Below are 19,432 nucleotides of genomic sequence, written 5' to 3' on the forward strand. Positions count from 1 at the left end.
AGCTCTCTTGTTCAATTTGGTACTCCTCTTGTTGAGAATGAAGAGTGGAAGAAGGTTCAAGTATATAATGGCTGGAAAACTTCATGTCGTGAGAGGTAGAAGGAGATCTTGACTGAAAACTCCATGAAACCTGCAGGTTCAACTCCAAGAAAGGGGAAAGAGAACCCTCTCTTTGAAAAGTAACCATAGTTTATTTCTCTTCCAAGTCCCATTAACTCCTATTTAACCATGTTACTTTCAAAATTACATGAAATTTTGATGATGACCTGCTATTTTGTCCATCCACCACCATATTTGTCCCTTCCATCTTCAAAAATCTCCAGATTTAGTGTTCTTCCAACTGTAGATGTCCTTCAAGTCACTATCCATGTCTTGTACCTGTAGTGCTTGTTTGAAATTGGTTTTTATGATGAAAATTAGGAATAAATATGAAGAAAAAAAAAGAGAAATAGATCAAAGACCAAAGCTCTGATACCACTTGTCAAGGAGAGGACTAGAGAGAGAGAAAAGGGAGAGAAGACTGTAGAAAAGAGAGAAGAAGAGGTGCAAAAGAGAGAGAAAGAGAGTGATGAGAAGAGAGAAAGATTAGAAAAGGAGAGGGAAATATAGAAAAAGAAGAGAAGCCATAGAAGTTGTGAACAAAGAGGTGAGGTAAGAGACAATAATGTATTAGTGTTCCAAAAAGATGTAAAAATTTACATGTCTCTCCCTTTTATACCTATGTCAGTGTGACAAGGTATTATTATTATTTAAACACTAAACATCTCTTCTTCCTAGCTTCTTGCACTCTTGTACAACTTGTGTTCTCTCAATTTTCAACGAAGTAATGGTCATTGTATAATGAAGGCTACAATAGAAACCAAGTTTCTCGACACGCATGTCAATAGCTAGAAACAAGTAGTCCCTAGACCAAAAAATGACACTTACAACAAGTTCGTAATACCATGAAGAATAACCAAATGGGAACATGGACTAAGTACTTTGGTAGTTGTTACCATGTGAGAATATTACATCTAAGCAAAGACAACAAAAAAAATTGAACATTGACAGAGACAAACAAGAAAAGTAAGAATACATGACCTCAATGAATCAAGAAATGGGCCATGGAACCCATACACCAAAGCATGAAGAGATGTGTACAAACCACATTGGCTATAGTTGACAACCAAAGTGGCTCCAACTAGTCAAAATACGTTACCTAGCTATCCACTCAAGCACCCTCCAAAATGTTCAATGCAAGCACATGAAGCCCATGAACACTATATTAGAGAATTTGGGAGTTCTCATATAGTTTTGGGAATTCCCAATATAGTTAATATTTGACCACATGATCAAATATTGTCCCCTTACTTGAAAGTGGAGTCCACCCTAATTACTATATAGGTTGTCTTTCCAAGTCCCACTTTGAAGCATAGGTTAAGATTTATCCACATGGCCAAATCTTTACCCCTTATTTGAAAGTGGGACTTGGGAGATTCCCAAATTGCCTATAATGATATTCATGGAATGTATAAGTCAAGCATTCATAATTGGTACTTGGGCTAGGTTTTACTTAAATGACTATGTAAGAGAGGGGAAATAAAATAATTAGGATAAAATACCAGCCACACTAGCTGGTATAAAAGGTGTAAGGGATTGGATTTTTGACGATCATATTATAATAATACAAGTCTCCTTCATCTTCTCCCTCTCTCCAACTTTCATGGCTGTCTTCTCTCTCTTCTTGTCTTTCTCTCTCCATTTCTAGTATTTCTCTCTCCTCATCACTCTCTTTCTCTCTCTTCTACACTTCTTCTTCTCTCTTCTGCAATCTTCTCTCTCTTCTTTCGCTCTCCCCAATCCTCTCCATGACAATTGGTATCAGAGCCATAAGTTCTTGATCTAGTTGGCCAGCATTCCATTCAGTTATCTTTTTTCTAGTCACACAGATTTAAGAGCCATAGGTACACAGATACAGACATGACATGGAGCAAGAATGCAATTATCAAGGAGTTTTGGACCACAAGGACTGCAGGTCTGGAGCATTAATGAAGTCTTGGACAAAGTTTGGAGGCTGGAACACCAGATTTAGCAACTCGCCAATCATTTTTGGCCAATTTTGAAGGTATTTTCTTAAAAGACAGGGGTAAATGGAATTCAGGAACAGTCTTCTCTCTCTTTATTCTCAAGCTTCAGCCAAGCTTCCATGGAGGAAAACCACCCTAGATCTTTTCTCTCCCACCCCCATTGATCAGATGGCTTCTTCCATCCTCATCTTCTTCTCTAACCCTTCTCATTATGCTTAGCTTGCACAAGTTGGTTGGATGAGACATGAACAGTGTAAGCACGCTTGAGAAAGAAGGTGTCAAGGTGACAAGTTTGGCAAAGGTTGCCTGACCATGATCTTCATTGCCAGGACTCATAAGTTGAGCAATGAGGGCTTCAAATGGAGTTGCATCTGGACCAAGAAGGGAATTTACTTGTTGACCTTCAAGGATAACCTACAACAACAATAACAAAGAGAAGGGGAAGAAGACGGGGCAACAAGTCATACACTAGGTTGTTGTACAAAAGCACTTGCTTCATTTGCTACCTTCTGAAGGTGCAACCTAGAACACAAATGTTGTGCATGAGTTTTCATGCTCCGGTCCTTAGCAAGAGGGATGCCTTTTCTAGCAATGGGAGCGACAACATGACATTTCTTTTCCTTGGTGAGTCCATTTTCCTTGACTGAAGGGGACAACTCCACATGTTTCTCACTCCTCTTTAGCAAGAGACGTGCAGTGAGCCAGTGCTAGCTTGAAATGTAGAGAGTGCCAATTTGTAAGACTCCTTACGAAGCTCACTGAGGGAAGGAAGATTTCACATGACGGAATCAAGATGAAATCTTGAATCCTACACGAATGAAGATTTCACAGGACCAAATCAAGATGGAATCCTGAATCCTTCACATCCGTGGGATCACTACCTCTGTGCTCAACCTGCTTCCTTCCTAAGCTACTGCATTTGTTATATCCTCTTGGAGGATTGGCATTGGTGGTGGAAATCTTTTTTTTCCTCTGGCTTTGTGGCATTATATGCCTTCTTGTATGCGATCAACTCTTTGGTGTTTGATCTTCGAAGTCTTAGTGGGCCTATTTCACCTACACTATACCTGGGATACTCCATCTTGATGGTGTTTGGAATCTTGCTAGTGACTGGCACAGTTGGTTTCTTTACATTCTAAAGTGGTTCTAAATGTGTAGACATGGCCAAGATTTCTATAGTCACATCTCAAAGCAGTGATGAGTCTTCTGTTAGTGAGGGTATTATGTCAATCAAAAGCAGTTCATAGTGAGCCATGTCAAATGCTCAGGTGGGATATGGAAGATGTTGAATTACTGTGCTTGTGTGGTGGGTATGCATACAATGATGTATGATTGAGGAGATGGATGGTAGTGCTGCAGAAACACTATCATATTCTTGTTTTCTTGGTCTTGGATTTTGTAGCCAAAAGATTAAGACCTACATATTCCATCATGAGTTGCTCCAACATCAAGCTTTGAGTAGTTAACTAGTCTTCCATCCACATACACCAGTGGGGATGAAGAGGATCTGTTAAGCCAAAGCTGGGCTCTCCAATGTCTAGGTTGCAAAGCCAACACCTTCAAGTACATCTCTGCTACTCGTTGAAACCTGCCCATGTCCCTTAGCAGGCCACCCAAATTGTAAAGTGTGTCCATATGGTCAGGCTTCAAATCGATTGCCTTCTAAAATTCACGAACTGCCCATTTGTCATCTCCCATAGCATGCAAAGTTGATCCAAGGTCACAATGTGCATTTGAGTAATCACTTTTAAGAAATATTTCCTCCTTAAGTGCTTTCTCTGCAGCCCTAGTATTCTCCAACACCATAGAGTGCACTCCCAAGCAATTTCAAGGCCCTGTAATGTTTGGGTTCTCTGATAGCACCTTCCTTGTGATTTTCACTTGCACCGAGGAGCATGCCTTCAACTTCAAATGCAATTCCAAGCTTCACATGGATGTGAGGTAGAAGGCCATTCCCTTGGTTACCTGAAATCTCTGCAGCATCCAAAGCTGAGGTGTAGCAATCTCTTACTTCAACATGTTGGCCAAGAGAATACAAAGCATTTCCAAGGCAGAAATGTGGTCTAGGATCAATACGCTTCACCTCGCTAACTCACCTAAAGCTAGTCAAAGCCTCTGTGTACAATGCATGATCGTATAGAGTTCACCCTATGCCCATATGTGCATCAAACACCTCCTCTTGAGTCTTGGATTTATCTACTTTTACCTTGATTTCTGTTAGTTCCTTTCAAAAATTAACATAGTCCTGGCCAAGTTCTTCCCAGTTCTACCTTCCACCATCTCCGAGCCTACAAATCATGTAATAGCAAGAGCTCCTAAGGCTTCACATTGAGCTTTTGAATCAGAGCCCAACTTTGCAACTTTGATCAAATGGAGGAGTGTTGTACACTTGTGATGGATATGAAACCTTGGTAGTTGTATGTTGGGAAATAGCCAATGCTTTGTGTGGAGTTGCAACGTTGATACGCATTGGTCTACTTGAACAGTACATGCCTTCCTTGATTTGCTACTAGGGTAGCAAATTACTGATTGTTCATATGGCTCATGAGAACACAAGGCCTACAATCAATTGCAAAACCATGAGATACCTATGCATTCTTTGAGGATTCGTGATCACATGATATTGCTATAACTGGCTTCTGCCATGCGTTGGAATATTCTGAAAGCAACTTGACTACAATGGCAACTGAGATAAATAGCTCCAACTCTACTGAACAGAGTTGGCTTCAAACACAGGCTAATATTGATAAAGTTGGAGCTTTAATTGATTGGTATATTGCTCTTATGAAGGCAGACAAAGAAAAAGGAGCAAGACTTGAATCAAGTATGGATTCTCATCACCCTAAGTATTATCAACAGCATGATGAGTATTATGGTCATGATGAGTATTCTCATATGCTTATGCTTATCGCCAACATGCATATGCTAATGGTACACACTATGATTTGCATGCATCTTATGAATATGGACAACAACAACATGCAAATGAACATGAGCAGTATGCAAGTACATCTGGACAACATGTTAATGCTTATAGATATGATGTACCATGTTATAATGCAGAGTATCATTCCATTGAACCTTGGCAGCAAAATGGCTATTATGGGCAACATGCTTATGCTTATGAGCATCCACCTTTTCAGCAACATAGTCATGTTTATACATGTGAACCTTCCTTAATTAAGTAGCCCAATTCTTATGGACATGACAATAATGGTCATGCTTATCAGTACTCTTCTAGCTTTGATGAGCAACAAGTTCATAACTACCATGGTATCCTATATCCCAATCAGTTTATACCTCATGATCACCCAAATGTAATGATGCGTTCTTTTCAAGGTGCTGATGATGAAGAAGGGAGCAGTGAGCAAGTTGAATAGCAAGAAGGGATAATGAGCAACATGATCAACAAGAAGATGTACACAATATAGAAAATCATGTTGAGATGATGAAGGAAAATCATGCTGAGATGATGAAGGAAATGTGTCACATGAGAGCCACCATGGACACACTTAATGCCAATTTCTCTAAGTGGTTGGCGATTCAACTAAATGGAAAAGAGCAAGAAGACCAAGAAGATGTACAAGAAGGGAGCATTGAAGAGAAATATGTACAAGCTCATGACATATTAGTTGAAGAATCACATGAAACACTCATAGAAGTAGATGGTTATGCTGAAGGTTTTAGACTCTTGGAGAAACCTCATGGTGACCTTTTTGAGCATCAATTTACACTTAATCAAGATTTATAGCAACCATTGAATGCATTTGATAATGAGTACCTTGATCATGGTTACGATGACTGGTATATGTCTAATGATGATGTAATACATGATTTGGGCATACATGAAGATGAAGATGGCATTGTGCTTCCCTATGATCTGGGAGACTATGGATATGATTATGGACTTGATTATGGGGATACTTCATTGCATCCATTTGACTCGAGTGGATTGGAGTATGTGGTTGATGGCCATTCTCTTCTCTTGGACAATCATTATGATGGAATACCTTTTGATCCAGGAGGTTAATGGATTGCTTGGGATCTCATTTAGACCACCATCCATCTTGCGGGCAATTTCTTTTTGGTAGACTCTTTTGGCTGAAGATGGGTTATCTATGGCCAAATTTTAGTGTAGGGAAGATTGCAAATAGCTCACTGTTTTACACCAGATTTTACTCTAAACTCTGAACAGCCAAAGCCAATCTACATGGATGAAAGCACTTACCAAGAGCTCCATTTTGATGTGTAGCATGCCTTGATCAGAGTTCTCTACAAAAAGTTATCTCAAATTTACTACAGCAAGGTCCTGTAGTAGATAGCACGTTGTCCACTCCCTGCAGGCTTCAGCTTCTTAGAGAATATGGGTCAAGATTTAAATTTTATCATTCCCCAATCATACCTATATATCATACTTGATCAATGACCCTTTATACATCAATGATTACCCATCATTCCATCAAATAACCCTTGTAATGTCTGCAACAGAGTAGTACTCTTGTCTGCTCCTACCCTGATCTTTTTGTAATAAGTGCCCAACTTGTTTTTGAGGGAAAAAAACTTTGGGTGGGGATGGAATGTAAAAGAGAGGAAATAAAATAATGAGGATAAAATACCAGCCACACTAGCCAGTATAAAAGGTGTAAGGGACTGGATTTTTCACTCCAGATTATAATAATACAAATCTCCTTCATCTTCTCCCTCTCTCCAACTTTCATGGTTGTCTTCTCTCTCATCCTATAACACAATATTAGTGAGTTTGGGAATCTCCCAATTCCCATTTTTTAAATACTAAAAAGGTGGCTCCCGAATAACATGCCCATAAGTTTCTCAAAACCATATGACGTGACCTATCATTGGAAAGCGCTTGAAAAATGGAATCTATTGAGCTATAGAGCACTCAATTTGGAGTTATAGTGTTTAAGATATGAGAAATCCAAATATTTGACCACGTGTCCCAAACTTATGGGAAATTCCCATATTCCCCAATATGGTGTTCTATCTTTCTCTCTCCTCGTCACTCTCTTTCTCTCTCTTATGCACTTCTTCTCCCCCTTCTGCAATCTTCTCTCTCCTCTTTCTCTCTCCCCGGTCCTCTCCATGACAGACTAGTTGAGAATGTGGACATAGAGAGAATTTAAGAAATCAAACACTAAGCTATGATAATATGAGAGAAATCATGGATTAGAGGATAAGCTTAATCTAACCTTCAACTATCTATGGTAGTATGAGAGAAACCATGGATCTAGAGACTATGGAGGTTGGAAAATAAATCAAGCCAACCGAATGGCTAAGCAATAAACTAGCTCTAAGGATAAAGTAGGGGATTTTATGAAAGAATATTTGTAGTGTCCCATGTGTTTGAGGAGAAAAGAAACCACACCACAAGTGCTTTGGCACCACCTTGTTGCACAAATAGTGTAGGAGAGAGTAAAGAAGTGGATCCACTTAGCTCGACTTGAGACTTGCACTCTCAAAGGCAATGCCTTAAAGTTAATGAAGAAACTCTGAAGATGTAGAATTTCATTAGGATGATAGTAATTAGGAGTATCTAGAAAACTAGAAATTTGTTGTGCTAGGGTGATCCTTATCTTGCTTAGAACTCAAAGGAAACAAGAGCATGTGTATAAAGTTACTTACTACATGCTCCTTAGGAGAACATGTGTTTTACTCATTTTTTGGGAATATTTCTTACCTGGTGCACCTCTAAGGTGCACATGTGAGTACTTTTGATAAAAATATCAATAGATTATTCACATTTAAAAAGAAACAAAGTACTCATGCTAATTAGCTTTGCCACATTTAAGACTAGAGGCCTAAGAAGATCTTTAAAATTTCACTTCACAGTGTTGAATGTTAAGTCTAGTACATGATTATATAGACTTTTAGAGGGATACAAGCTTCTTTTCTTGGTTTATGGGTTTTGTGCTATCTTCTTATATTCTCTTCTATTCTCTTACTTTACAACAATGGAATCAAGTAGCTTTAATGTTACAAAACCTCTCTTGTCTTTTCTTTCCTCTCCACTTTAATAATAACAAGGATGCCTCCTCAAAATTGGTGCCATTATCAATGAACTTCTAATTTTTGTTTATGTGATGGTATATAATAGAGCAAGAGTCATTTATTAGGAGGTATCATTTATTAGGAGGCCATTTGCCCTTTGCAAGAACCAAGTAGTAGGTCTAGAAAGAGAGGTACTTCACTTAGCTATGAGTTAGAGAGAAGAGAAAATAGACTTGTTGTGGATGCTTGTGAAATAGATGTGACAACCCTACCATTATCTCTATAACATTCTTGCATTTTAGGGTTAGCCTTCTCACTTTTTACAATCCCTACCATGTTAGGTCATTCATATGCATAAAAGATTATGTAAACCTCTATAGGCACAATTTTGGGTGGCTACTCCAAAATTGGCCATTGTCATTACATGCCATCCCTTAACTTTTTAAGTGCTCTTATGAGTGAGAGGGGTGTTAATAATAAGCTTTGGAATTTTTTGTTTGGTCTCTTTATGAAAAAAATTTAGCTTTCCATCCTTTAGATGTCTGAACCTCAGGGGTTCCACCTTATAAAACATGTAAGATACCACGTGAGTTCAAAAGAAAGGGTATTATATATAGTAAAATTTATGAGATTATATTTACAAAATGTATTTTTAATTACAATTTGAGAAAATTCTATAAGTTTAGTAAAGTAAAAGGGGTCATTTTAAGGCCTTATACTATGTAAAGAAAGGTTATTTCTTAATATCCTTTGAACACATGTTATATAGATGATTTCTTACAAGTGTGCACCCTAGGATCTAAACTTGACTGATAAATGCTCACTATCAAAAGTCACTCTAGAAAGTGTTGGATCATGCCTCATAAGGAAAACATTATACCAAAAACACTATAATTGTTGTAGGCCTCTTGTTTCTCACACTAGTTCTTCTCATTGATGCTTGTAAGTATATAAGTTCAAGGTATTTAGATAAAAATTCAAATGTCTTTGCAAAATGATCTTTATTATTGGATCCTCAATTAGTGTTTCCTTTCTAAAGTTCCTAATTAAGATTGTAGAATGTATTAAGGTAGAGATTTGACTTAAGGGTTTACATAATGTTATTAATGATAATGATGTTTGTCTTCTCACTTTTTGACATTTCATCATGAAGTACAATACTCAACATAATCTTGTTAGACAACTAAAACCTCTACCAAAGAAGATAATTAGCAATTAGAGCCTCCTAAGATATTGTTCCTAGCATTGTGGCAACTCGAGAGAAATTTACCTCTTTCAGTAAAAGTTGACTTGGGAACCAAAAATAGTTGATAACAATAACATCAAGAAATAATTTGTACTTTTAAGCTATTAAGATATTATTAGAGTGCATGATCCACAATATTATATTTGCTAAAAGCTAGACTGGTTTTTGAATAAGAGCTTACAATGATATATCAAAATGTCTCACCTTGCTTATTTCTATAAATATTCGTTCGCTGCAATTTCGCTGTAATGGAGTTAATTAAACACTTTATTTTGCATTTCTTTGGGACTTTTTTAAGCATATTAAGTTTAAATATGGTAGCATGTTCAATAATAGATTAATCATCATATTAAACTATTAATATGATATGGTTGAGAATTCACAAACACTATGATAAAAAAGATAGCAAATAGTTCTTAAGGTAATTTGTGTAGAGGAGATTTTATTGACTTGTAAACTTAGTGCTTTAGTCACCACATTAAAATATTGAAAGCACTATCCCTCTTTAGAATTGTTCAAGCAAGCTTACAAGCATGTTTTAACCCACTTGATTTTCCATATCTCTAGCCACTATCTTATAGATGACATTTTTAAATATAATGAAAAAAGTGTGCATTGTCCTTCATTCTATTTAGTATGAAAATTGCAAACTTTACTAATTTAAAAGCACATTGTTGGTTATCACTTGTTGTACCTAGAAATGTATCTTATGAAGATGCTTAAGAAAAACTTGTCCTTTCAAACTATCTTGTTGAAATGAAAAAGAATATGTACCTTAAAACTTTGAACAAAGTAATGGGGGACTAGAAGAATTCCAAAGAATCTTGATAACTTCATCCACCATTAAGCTATTGTTGAGAGTGCTTATGCAAATAATTGTAATCAAAGTGAAGCCTCCTCCTTTAGTAATATATGCTTTCATTATTAAGATGAATAGTAATAACAATAGCTTTGTGTGCGGTTTTGAACAACTTCGTAGGAAGCTATTTTTAATTTTTTATGGTTCTTCTTACATAATATATTTTCTCAACTCGAAACCTAGTTCTCCAATAAATACAATCAAATTTTCTATGTATATTTCACTAGCTCTTGTAAATTCTAAACTAGAAAATCCAAAATGAGTGCATTATCTATAGTTAAAGTCAATGGATAAAGGGTGATAAATGGTCCCATTCACTAGGTTGCTTTCTATAAAAGCTATATATTTGCTATAATACAAGGGAACTTCAATAAAGATAGATTGTGACTGATCTATCTTAATGGAGACAAGCTCATTTTAAGTGGTCAAACAAGTTGTTGTAGCAAATAATGAAAGGACTTATATTACAAAACAAGAGCTTTTGTGAGTGTGTATCTACTGCAAAATTCACTTCACTAGAAGATGCCTATCATGCTTATCCAAAATGTAAAATATAAGTTCGATCATTTTATTAGATGGCTTTTGTGTGTGTGTGTGTGTGTGTTGGGTTTTGGGGGGGGGGGGGGGGGGGGGGGGGGGGGGGGGAGGGGGGATATGTGTGTTTATGTGCATGTGTGCATGCACATGTTTGTGTGCTCCCATGTGCTATAATGAAACATGTATTTTTTTGGAAGGAACCAAGTATGCTACTTAGATTATCATCAGGATCACAAGCTCTTAATTTTGATGATTGACGGATAAATAATCACTAAGAAAATGATATCATTCATAAATAGATATTGTGACTTTTAGCCACTCTATATTCTTAGAGAGTTGATACGGCTAAATAAAATTTCAACAACCTTTGTCATAGTATTTAAGAAGTTGATGAACATTCTTAAGCTTACTTTTACGGATGGATTTATGGATATTATTCACCAATTGGCTAAAATTCCATATATTTCAAATTTTGAGCTCAAATATTGAGTAGGTTGAATTATAATGATAAGATTTTATGTTTTTATTCATGAAAAGGTAAGGGACAATTTGGAATATCACATCAAATATTAACATAAATGTAGCTCTATCAATTAAAAGGTAAGGGATAATTTAGCACTCTTATAGTGATTACCTTCATAGGAGCTTCATAGTAAGAATTCAAATGCAAATAGACATAGTCTAGGTTTGTATAGACAATGTAAGCCAATGAAATCAATATGTGTTCCATGGATTTTTCATCCCAAAAATATCAAGCTTTCATGATTGTGTATTTGATGATTTACTTTACTTCAATCATAATTATTTCTCACCATTAACATGCTTGAACTTCCTTTATTGTATGCTTTTGTAACATTATTGAAAAGAAAATTATACCATTATGAGTTTGAAAATAGAAATTTCGGTTCTATATGTTTATGTGTCTTATAAAAAGTATTCCCCCAATCAATTACAAGATTTTCCTGGTTTAGAAAACAATTCGCCTCGTCTAAGCTAAATGTATTCTATAACTTAAGAGTGTATGTAGGTTCCTAAGGTCATCCCTATTTCCTATGGCTATAATGTTGTCAATTTGGTTTGATGAGAAATACTTGATGTTGATGGGTTACAAAAAGAATTATATTCTTTTGTTGCTATTTCCAAGAGCGTTTCATGCCATGAAACTAAGGAAAAGGAGGGGTTAAACTTGTAGGCTACAGTAGGCTCCATGTTATTTGCAATTTGAGAGTGAGGGGAAGGACAATATAATAAATTCGAATAATTGCCTTGCTATTTGCAAGAGGGTATCTTACCATGAAGCTGGGAAAAAGGAGAGGCTAAACTTATATGCTGCACTAAGCTCCATATTATTCACAATTTGAGTCTAAGGGGAAGGACAAGGTAGTAAGTCGAATAAACTTTTGATATTAAAAAGTGAAACATGTAGTGGCAAGAGGGTGAGAGATAAGTAAGTGTTGGCTATAAAGGTTTAAAAATGGTCTAGCACGGACGAGAAGTTTAGGGATTTAGTGTAGTATCATAGGATTGACTAGATTCAGGCTTGTGTTGGCTTAAAAGGCCTACAAAGAAAAAGGGAAAAGAGGAAGAGGAATCCCTTGTAGTTTTGAGGGCAAAAGGAAAAAGGGTTATAGAACAAAATGAGAGGCATTAGAGGATTTTCCATGATAAGCCCAATTTGACTAGTGCCACCACATCAAAACCTACTTCCACTATTAGTGGTACATGAACTTAAAGTGAAGCATGAGGAGGTAAAAGGAGGTCCTTATAGAGAGATGGAGACTGGATGGGGGTCCCATTGACATGTGTGGGGTGTTGGATGGACCTACCGGCTCAGGTGTGAGAATCTTATACCCATAAGCTTGTGCATTGTGTGTGAGAGAGTGATTGTCATGCTCGCCTTGATGGCTATTTATTCGAGGAAAGGGAAGAAGAAGGCATGCCTTCAAAGCACAAACTCTCTTTTGCAAATGCACACTTAGTGGTATGTGTACTTGAGAGGGGGGTGCACCTATTGAATCAATTGTAGGGTGTGTTGTGAGGAGGAGAGACTAAGCGGACAAGAAGGGTTTTGAGAGAGAGAGAGAGAGAGAAGGGGGGGTAGGTGTTGTATGTAGAGCTTTGTGCCTCGAGTGCGGATTTATCATCATGAGGTTGTGTACCAAGGGGTGGAAGAGGACATTTTAGAATTGGAATTTTGCCCTGCAAGGAATTTTGTGAGTGTGCTTGTTGAAGGGGTCTTCTAGGTTTTTATAAAGCCTTTTGTTTTTAGAATTGTGTCCTTGGTGCTTGTAAGAAGCGGTTCACGCGCCTCATTGGGGAGATGGCCACTAAGGAAGCACTAAGCGTGCGTGGGGAGCAGCAGGCGGCGCCAGCGATTCCAACTATCGTCGGGATACGAGCCCCGTTGGGTGGGAGGGCATCGGAGCCGTTGGTTCTGTTAAGCGGGCCGTCACGCGCCGAGGGCTGCCATTCCACTAACGGTGAGAGTAACAGCCGTCCGGGGAGGTACAACGTTTCGCCTGCTTTGGCGGGATATGGCGGAGGAGCGGGGGAGGGCCAGCGTGAGCTAGTGCAGCAGTTGCTGCACGGGTTCCATGATGGGGGGGAAGCCCAGAAAGGTTTGCCCGAAAAGGTAAGTGCAGGCACTGGCACAGTCTCAGTCTCAGTCTCAGCAGAAGAAGCAGCTGCTGCTGCAGCAGCTAAAGCAGCGCCAGCAGAAGATCATGAAGAAGAAGAAGCTGCAGCAGCTGCAGCAGCAGCAGAAGATCATCATCATAATCATAATCACCTTCATTATCGTCATCAGCATCATCATCAAGACAAGGCCATGCATCCTCATAGTATTGTCGATGATCATTACCCGACTCCCATCATCAAAGCGCCCGGCCAGCAGCCCCCCTTCATCCTCCCCCACCCTGAGTTTGCTTTCATCAAACCACCCCCCCATGGCCTCCCTGCAGCTGCCGGCGCTGCAGCTCCCTGCACTCACATCACTGACACCTTCATCCATGGTGGCGCAGAGATCGAGAAGTCCGCTATCAGCAACATGATCATCAATGGGGCTGATCATACCATTACCAGTAATTCTGACAAGCTTAAGGTCTTCCACCTTGAGCCCTCCGACATGCCTTGTCATCACGGCACATCCACGTTCTTCCAAGCAACTCTCAACTGTGTCAGCCTGCTTTTTGGTCAGTATATTCTCAACCACACTCAATTCTCCATTAATGTCGTTTCATCACAACATAAGTACTGTAGTGGGATCGCTTGATATGTAGAGCTTGTGATACCCTTGTGATAGTGGTAATGTTCTTCGGTGGTGCTTGGCCGACCCCATCCGTATGCAAAGTAGCTTCTCTTATTATACTACTATTAGGGTGTTCTCACACTTTAGGCAATCCATTAAGTGTGCATATTATAAGGTAGTTCTTCTAAAGTTGTGATTAAGACCGTCAGCCCAAAGGCGCTTCTTAAACTTATATTTTGTCAAATGGCTCGTATTTTGCTTTATTCAGACAAGAATGATTCTCTCCAAGCCAACTATGCTCTTCTACACTACTTGTACCAATATCATGCCCCCTTTACAATCTAAACTTGAATCTGACAATATCGATCTAGGATATAGTTAAGATCGTATTATACATACTTAATCTAATCTACTTGAACATTAAAATCGTTTACTACAATAGTTCCATTGTTGCACTCCAATTCTTTTCTTGTCATCCCCATTTAACTAAACTACATATGTATAGTCATACAATATAGGCTTGAAATATATCACATTGATATGATATATTTTCTAGATCATTACGCTAGCTAACATTTCACATTCTACTTTTGTGTGTGTTAGGTAGATTAGGCAATGTTAAACATGAAGACATCGCCCCCTTATCTCAAAGCTATAACTCAATGCAACATATAGGGTCTAAAGTTATAAGTGCTCATTGAAGCTTAAAACTAGCCTTGCTCCTCCATATGAAAATGGTTATTGAAATGGTCTAGAACTTGAAACTTACATTTCTTCTTTGAGTTTCAGGTAAGTGAATGCATACTAACAACTGTTCTTGCTCAATTTTGTAGGGTTAGGCATATTATCATCTCCATATGCAGTGGCAGAGGCGGGGTGGGCAGGGGTTGTAATATCCCTACTAATATCATCCACTTACGCCTACACTGCCCATTTAATGGCAAAATGTGTGGACTATCATCCTGAGTGTGGAACCTATCAAGACATGGCAAAGTTTGCCTTAGGAAAGAGGATGCGAAAGCTAATAACAGCCCTCTTTTACATCGAAATTACAGGAACCCTGGTTGGGTATTCTATTAGCATAGGAGACAACCTTAACCACATTTTTCCCAATACCAAATTTGGCCTCCCTGGATTGAATAATAGAAATTTCATGATCTTCGTTGCCTCTCTCATCATGCTCCCTTCGGTATGGCTTAGAGATCTTAGTGCACTCTCCTTCACTTCCATATGGTGCATCATCAGTTCTGTTCTACTCCTCATCTCGATCTTACTTTGTGCCACCATCAACCATGTTGGATTTCACCATCCCCTCCCCTTGTTAAGAATCAAGGGTGTCCCTGTTGCAGCTGGATTATACGCATTCTCTTACGGTGGCACAAGTGTCTTCCCTAGCATTTACAAGTCCATGAAGGATCCCTCCAAATTCACCCAGGTATGCTTTCATTTTGAGTATAATTAATGCACTCCAAATTGTGGAGTTGTAAATACTTCCTTTGATTAGACAAAATAGTATGCTTCATTAGTGGACAAGTTCAAAAGAGATCGTGATTTTTTCCATCTTGACTTTTATGGAATTGAGGTTACTAGAATCTTAATAGTAATTCATCGAAGTGTATCCCTTTACGGTTGGCTATGTACCCCTAAGAGTACTTATGGAATCAATGAAGATTTCAAGGAGGAGATTTTTGTGATTACAATACTCCATAGGTCTTTGTAAGGTTTAATGCTATGAAAAATGAGATTGTACATTTAACAAATTGAAAACAAGCTAGAAATTCTAGTTCAGAAAGTAATTCAGGTGGATTGTTTAAGAATCATCTGTTTACAAGCTAACATTAAATATCAATGAAAACTTGCTAAAGCTTTTGAGGTTTATATATCTAATACCCATGATTATGTATGGTATCAGGCTTTGCTGGTGAGCTTTTCTATTGTCACTGCTTCTATGGTTGGGTTGGGTATAGCTGGTGCCTACATGTTTGGACACAACACCAAATCCCAAGTTACTCTTAGTATGCCTATCCATTTTATAAGCACAAAGATAGTGGTTTGGATGACAATTCTTACACCAATGTTCAAATTCGCTCTTCAACTATCCCCAATCACAACGGCAGTGGAGGCTCGACTCTATCGTCGTTGCAAGGCATCAAAGACTATGCTATTTGGAATGGGAACACTCATGAGGTCTACTGTGCTAGCTTTAATAGCAATCCTATCTATGGTTCTTCCTTACTTCGAGTATGTTATAGCATTGGTTGGATCATCCATGACCATTGCTATATGCATGATCTTCCCATGTGTTTTCTACTTAAAGCTCTATTGGAAGGAGTTGAAGTCACTTACAAAATTTATGATCATATTCCTAGTGTTTATGGGGATAATGGTAGGGGCATATGGTAGCATCATTGCCTTCAATGGATTGATAAAGAGAAAAAGTGACTCTCTTTGATGTACATTTAGGCATGAAATTTTCTTACTTGAAAAGGATCTCCCAACTTTCAAATAAAGAGTCCGTTTAGACTTGAAAACATGCATACTCCTAATGTTTCTTTGTAAACTTTTCACGTCCTCACATTAACAACTTCTTATATGTGCCTGCTTCTAGTACACGTACAAGTTTTGAGTTCTATGAAATGAGGACAAGGTTTCCCAACTACCTTAGGGGTAGCTAGAGTTCTAACTCCCCTTCCAATATGCAAAAACAAGTATGGCATATTGTAAAAGGCTTGATCCTAATTTAACATGTAAGGGCTTTAAATTTGACAAAATGTTTCTCAAGCACACCATGCTTTTGGGTATACTTGTATAAACCCTGTTTGACACTTCTTGCAAAAAAGGAAGTATGCCACTTTGCTTCTAAAGAACAATTGTGTCTCAATATAGAGTGATTTGAAACACCAATAGATCAACTTATTAAAACCTAAAAGGTTTACAAATTTCAACATGTAAAGAAATGCACATTTGTGTTTAGAAAGAGACATTTGTTGTAAATGTTGTTGAGTATCTTAGGGTTATAAGACAAAAAACATAGATAATGAGGGTTCAAAATAGATAAGTAGAACTTTTTTTTTAACATGCTTCCATTTGTATTGCGTTTTATGTGAGTGACTCCTTCTCAAGTACAAGTGGAAATAAGTCATGATATTTAATCCAATCCATCTTCTTATGAATATTATGCAATTTTAGGAGAGCAAGAAGAAATGTCTAAAAGATATATATGCCTATGGAGAGACATGGTACTAAAAAGCTACTTAGAGTCTCTAAAATTATTACCATACTTTGAGTTGTTTTTCATTACTAGACTTTATGCAACATCACGAATTTACACCACATTTGTGAAGCATTGAGATTTATAAGTTTGAAATAAGCATTAAAAACGATGATGGGATCCTAAATAAAAATGTAATGTCCAAAGATATGCTTTAAAATAATGATAGGTGCATACAAGGTGCATACATGAAAACTTCATTTTGCAACACAATATATACATTGCCAACAAATATTTTTACTCAAGTTTGGTATCCAACTAACCAAAGTATCACATGAGCACCCATCCAACAAAGATCACTATTGCATTTCAAGATGTTTTGCTAGAATTCTATCTTGAATTGCTTTGGGATTTGTACTCATATCCAAATCATAAAATAAAATCAAATGATGAATTGGTTAGTGATAATTCCACACACACAATGTGTGTGTGTGTGTGTGTGTGTGTGTGTGAAACTTTATGCTAATATACAAAGGGGCCTAAACACCATCAAATAGTGTACCTACAATTTCTAGAAACATTTTAAAAAAGGTCTAATTGAAGTTGATGTGTGTGTGTGTGTGTGTGTGTGTGTGTGTGTGTGCGCGCGCGCGTGCGCGCGCGCGTGCATGCATGCACGTGTGTGCGCATGCGCATGTGTGAGCACGTGTGTGTGTGCGCGCGCGCGTGCGTGCGCGCGCTTATATCCATGCAGACACATGCACATGCATTTGGCTCTCTCTCTCTCTCTCTCTCTCTCTCTCTCTCTCTCTCTCTCTCTCTCTCTCTCTCTCTCTCTCTCTCTAAATCACAATTGGATTGGAGGAACCCGATGCCCAAAAATGGTGACAAGATAAGGGAAGGGTGTATAAACACCTCTAAGTACACACACCTAGGTATATCTTTGCCTCTCTCACACAATTCATGTCACTCTGATTCCATACCTTTTGAAACATATGGACATCAAGAAGAGGAATAGGTGGGTGGATGTATGTGTTAATAATATAAATTTTGGTGTAATTGGAGCTTTATTTAGGGTTAACCCAGTTATAAGGGGTAATGAAGCTTCCTCCTACACAAGAAACATGTGAAAATACTTCCAAGACAAAAAATAAATTTCTCAAAACCATGACCATGCCATAGTTAACTTTCATTAAGCATATGACACAATATAGCCATAGCTAAGAAATAAGAAAGATACAATGCAAGCTACATGATACACACCTCATGGTATGGTGGGAGGTCCAAGAGAGCCTCAAGGTGAAGTCTTAATTATCAAATTGTAAAAGATGCTTACAAGGGCACATTATTGGCTTTTATAGTCATCCCTCATTCTAATTGGCCTTTTTACAAAGGTTTGGGCTAAATTTACTCCATTCATGCCCAAAAAAGTTTTGTCCTCAAAACTAAACTATAATGCAATTGATAAGAAACCTGATGCAAGAAGTTTTACAACTTTAGATCCTTGTTGAAGTAGGCACAAAATTGTGATGAATATCATGAGGAAAATAGCACAAATAGAAGGCCAAATTATTTCCTATGCGTAGTAAGAAACATGATTGGTTGTGCTAAAATGCCCATAACTCCTCATAGATAGCTCCAAATTGTGCAAATGAAGTGTGCTTCAAAGTAGATAACATTAGGCATATTGTCAAGGTATCAAAATTTGATTTTGATGAACTTATGGCACTTTAAGTTGCGACAAAATTTAAATACAACAAGCTATCTGCATAGTGAATTCAATATTTTTCCTTAAGTACTTCCATAATTTATGGTTCTTCTTGAGTTTGAGGATTCCCATCAAATAAGGATGTTTGAACTTTGCTATCATTGTGTGTGTGTGTGTGTGTGTGTGTGTGTGTGTGTGTGTGTGTGTGTGTGTGTGTGTGTGTGTGTGTGTGTGTGTGTGTGTGTGTGTGTGTGTGTGTGTGTGTGTGTGTGTGTGTGTGTGTGTGTGTGTGTGTGTGTGTGTTCTTCCTACCACCTGATCAGTCAAAAGGAAACATACGAATTCCTTCATTATAACCGTCATAGGAATGAAAATTGACATCCATAAGAGCAACATTTATCTTCTCCCTACCATCCATGTCAAAGGGAAACATGTTCAAAGCACTATAATACTCTTCATAAGTCTTATACAGCTGCATATGTATGTCTTTATTATTTGGAATTGACAACATTTGACATACATTACCTTCATTATATTCATTCTTTAATTCTT

At 37.8% G+C, this 19,432-nt stretch overlaps 1 protein-coding gene across 1 annotated transcript; it reads left to right on the top strand.

Annotated features, from left to right (window-relative positions):
- The first annotated feature begins 12,621 nt into the window (after positions 1–12,621).
- On the top strand, positions 12,622–16,745 carry LOC148021508 (amino acid transporter AVT1H-like). The gene is made up of 3 exons (XM_087696912.1): positions 12,622–13,905; positions 14,795–15,396; positions 15,874–16,745. The coding sequence occupies exons 1-3, from the start codon at positions 13,035–13,037 to the stop codon at positions 16,411–16,413; spliced, it is 2,013 nt and encodes a 670-aa protein (XP_087553038.1). The 5' UTR covers positions 12,622–13,034; the 3' UTR covers positions 16,414–16,745.
- Positions 16,746–19,432: the final 2,687 nt, after the last annotated feature.

Source organism: Lygodium microphyllum, chromosome 17 (assembly GCF_053477565.2).
Source record: "Lygodium microphyllum isolate KBCC chromosome 17, Lygodium_microphyllum_v1.1.10, whole genome shotgun sequence".
In the NCBI taxonomy this organism is placed as follows: domain Eukaryota; kingdom Viridiplantae; phylum Streptophyta; class Polypodiopsida; order Schizaeales; family Lygodiaceae; genus Lygodium; species Lygodium microphyllum.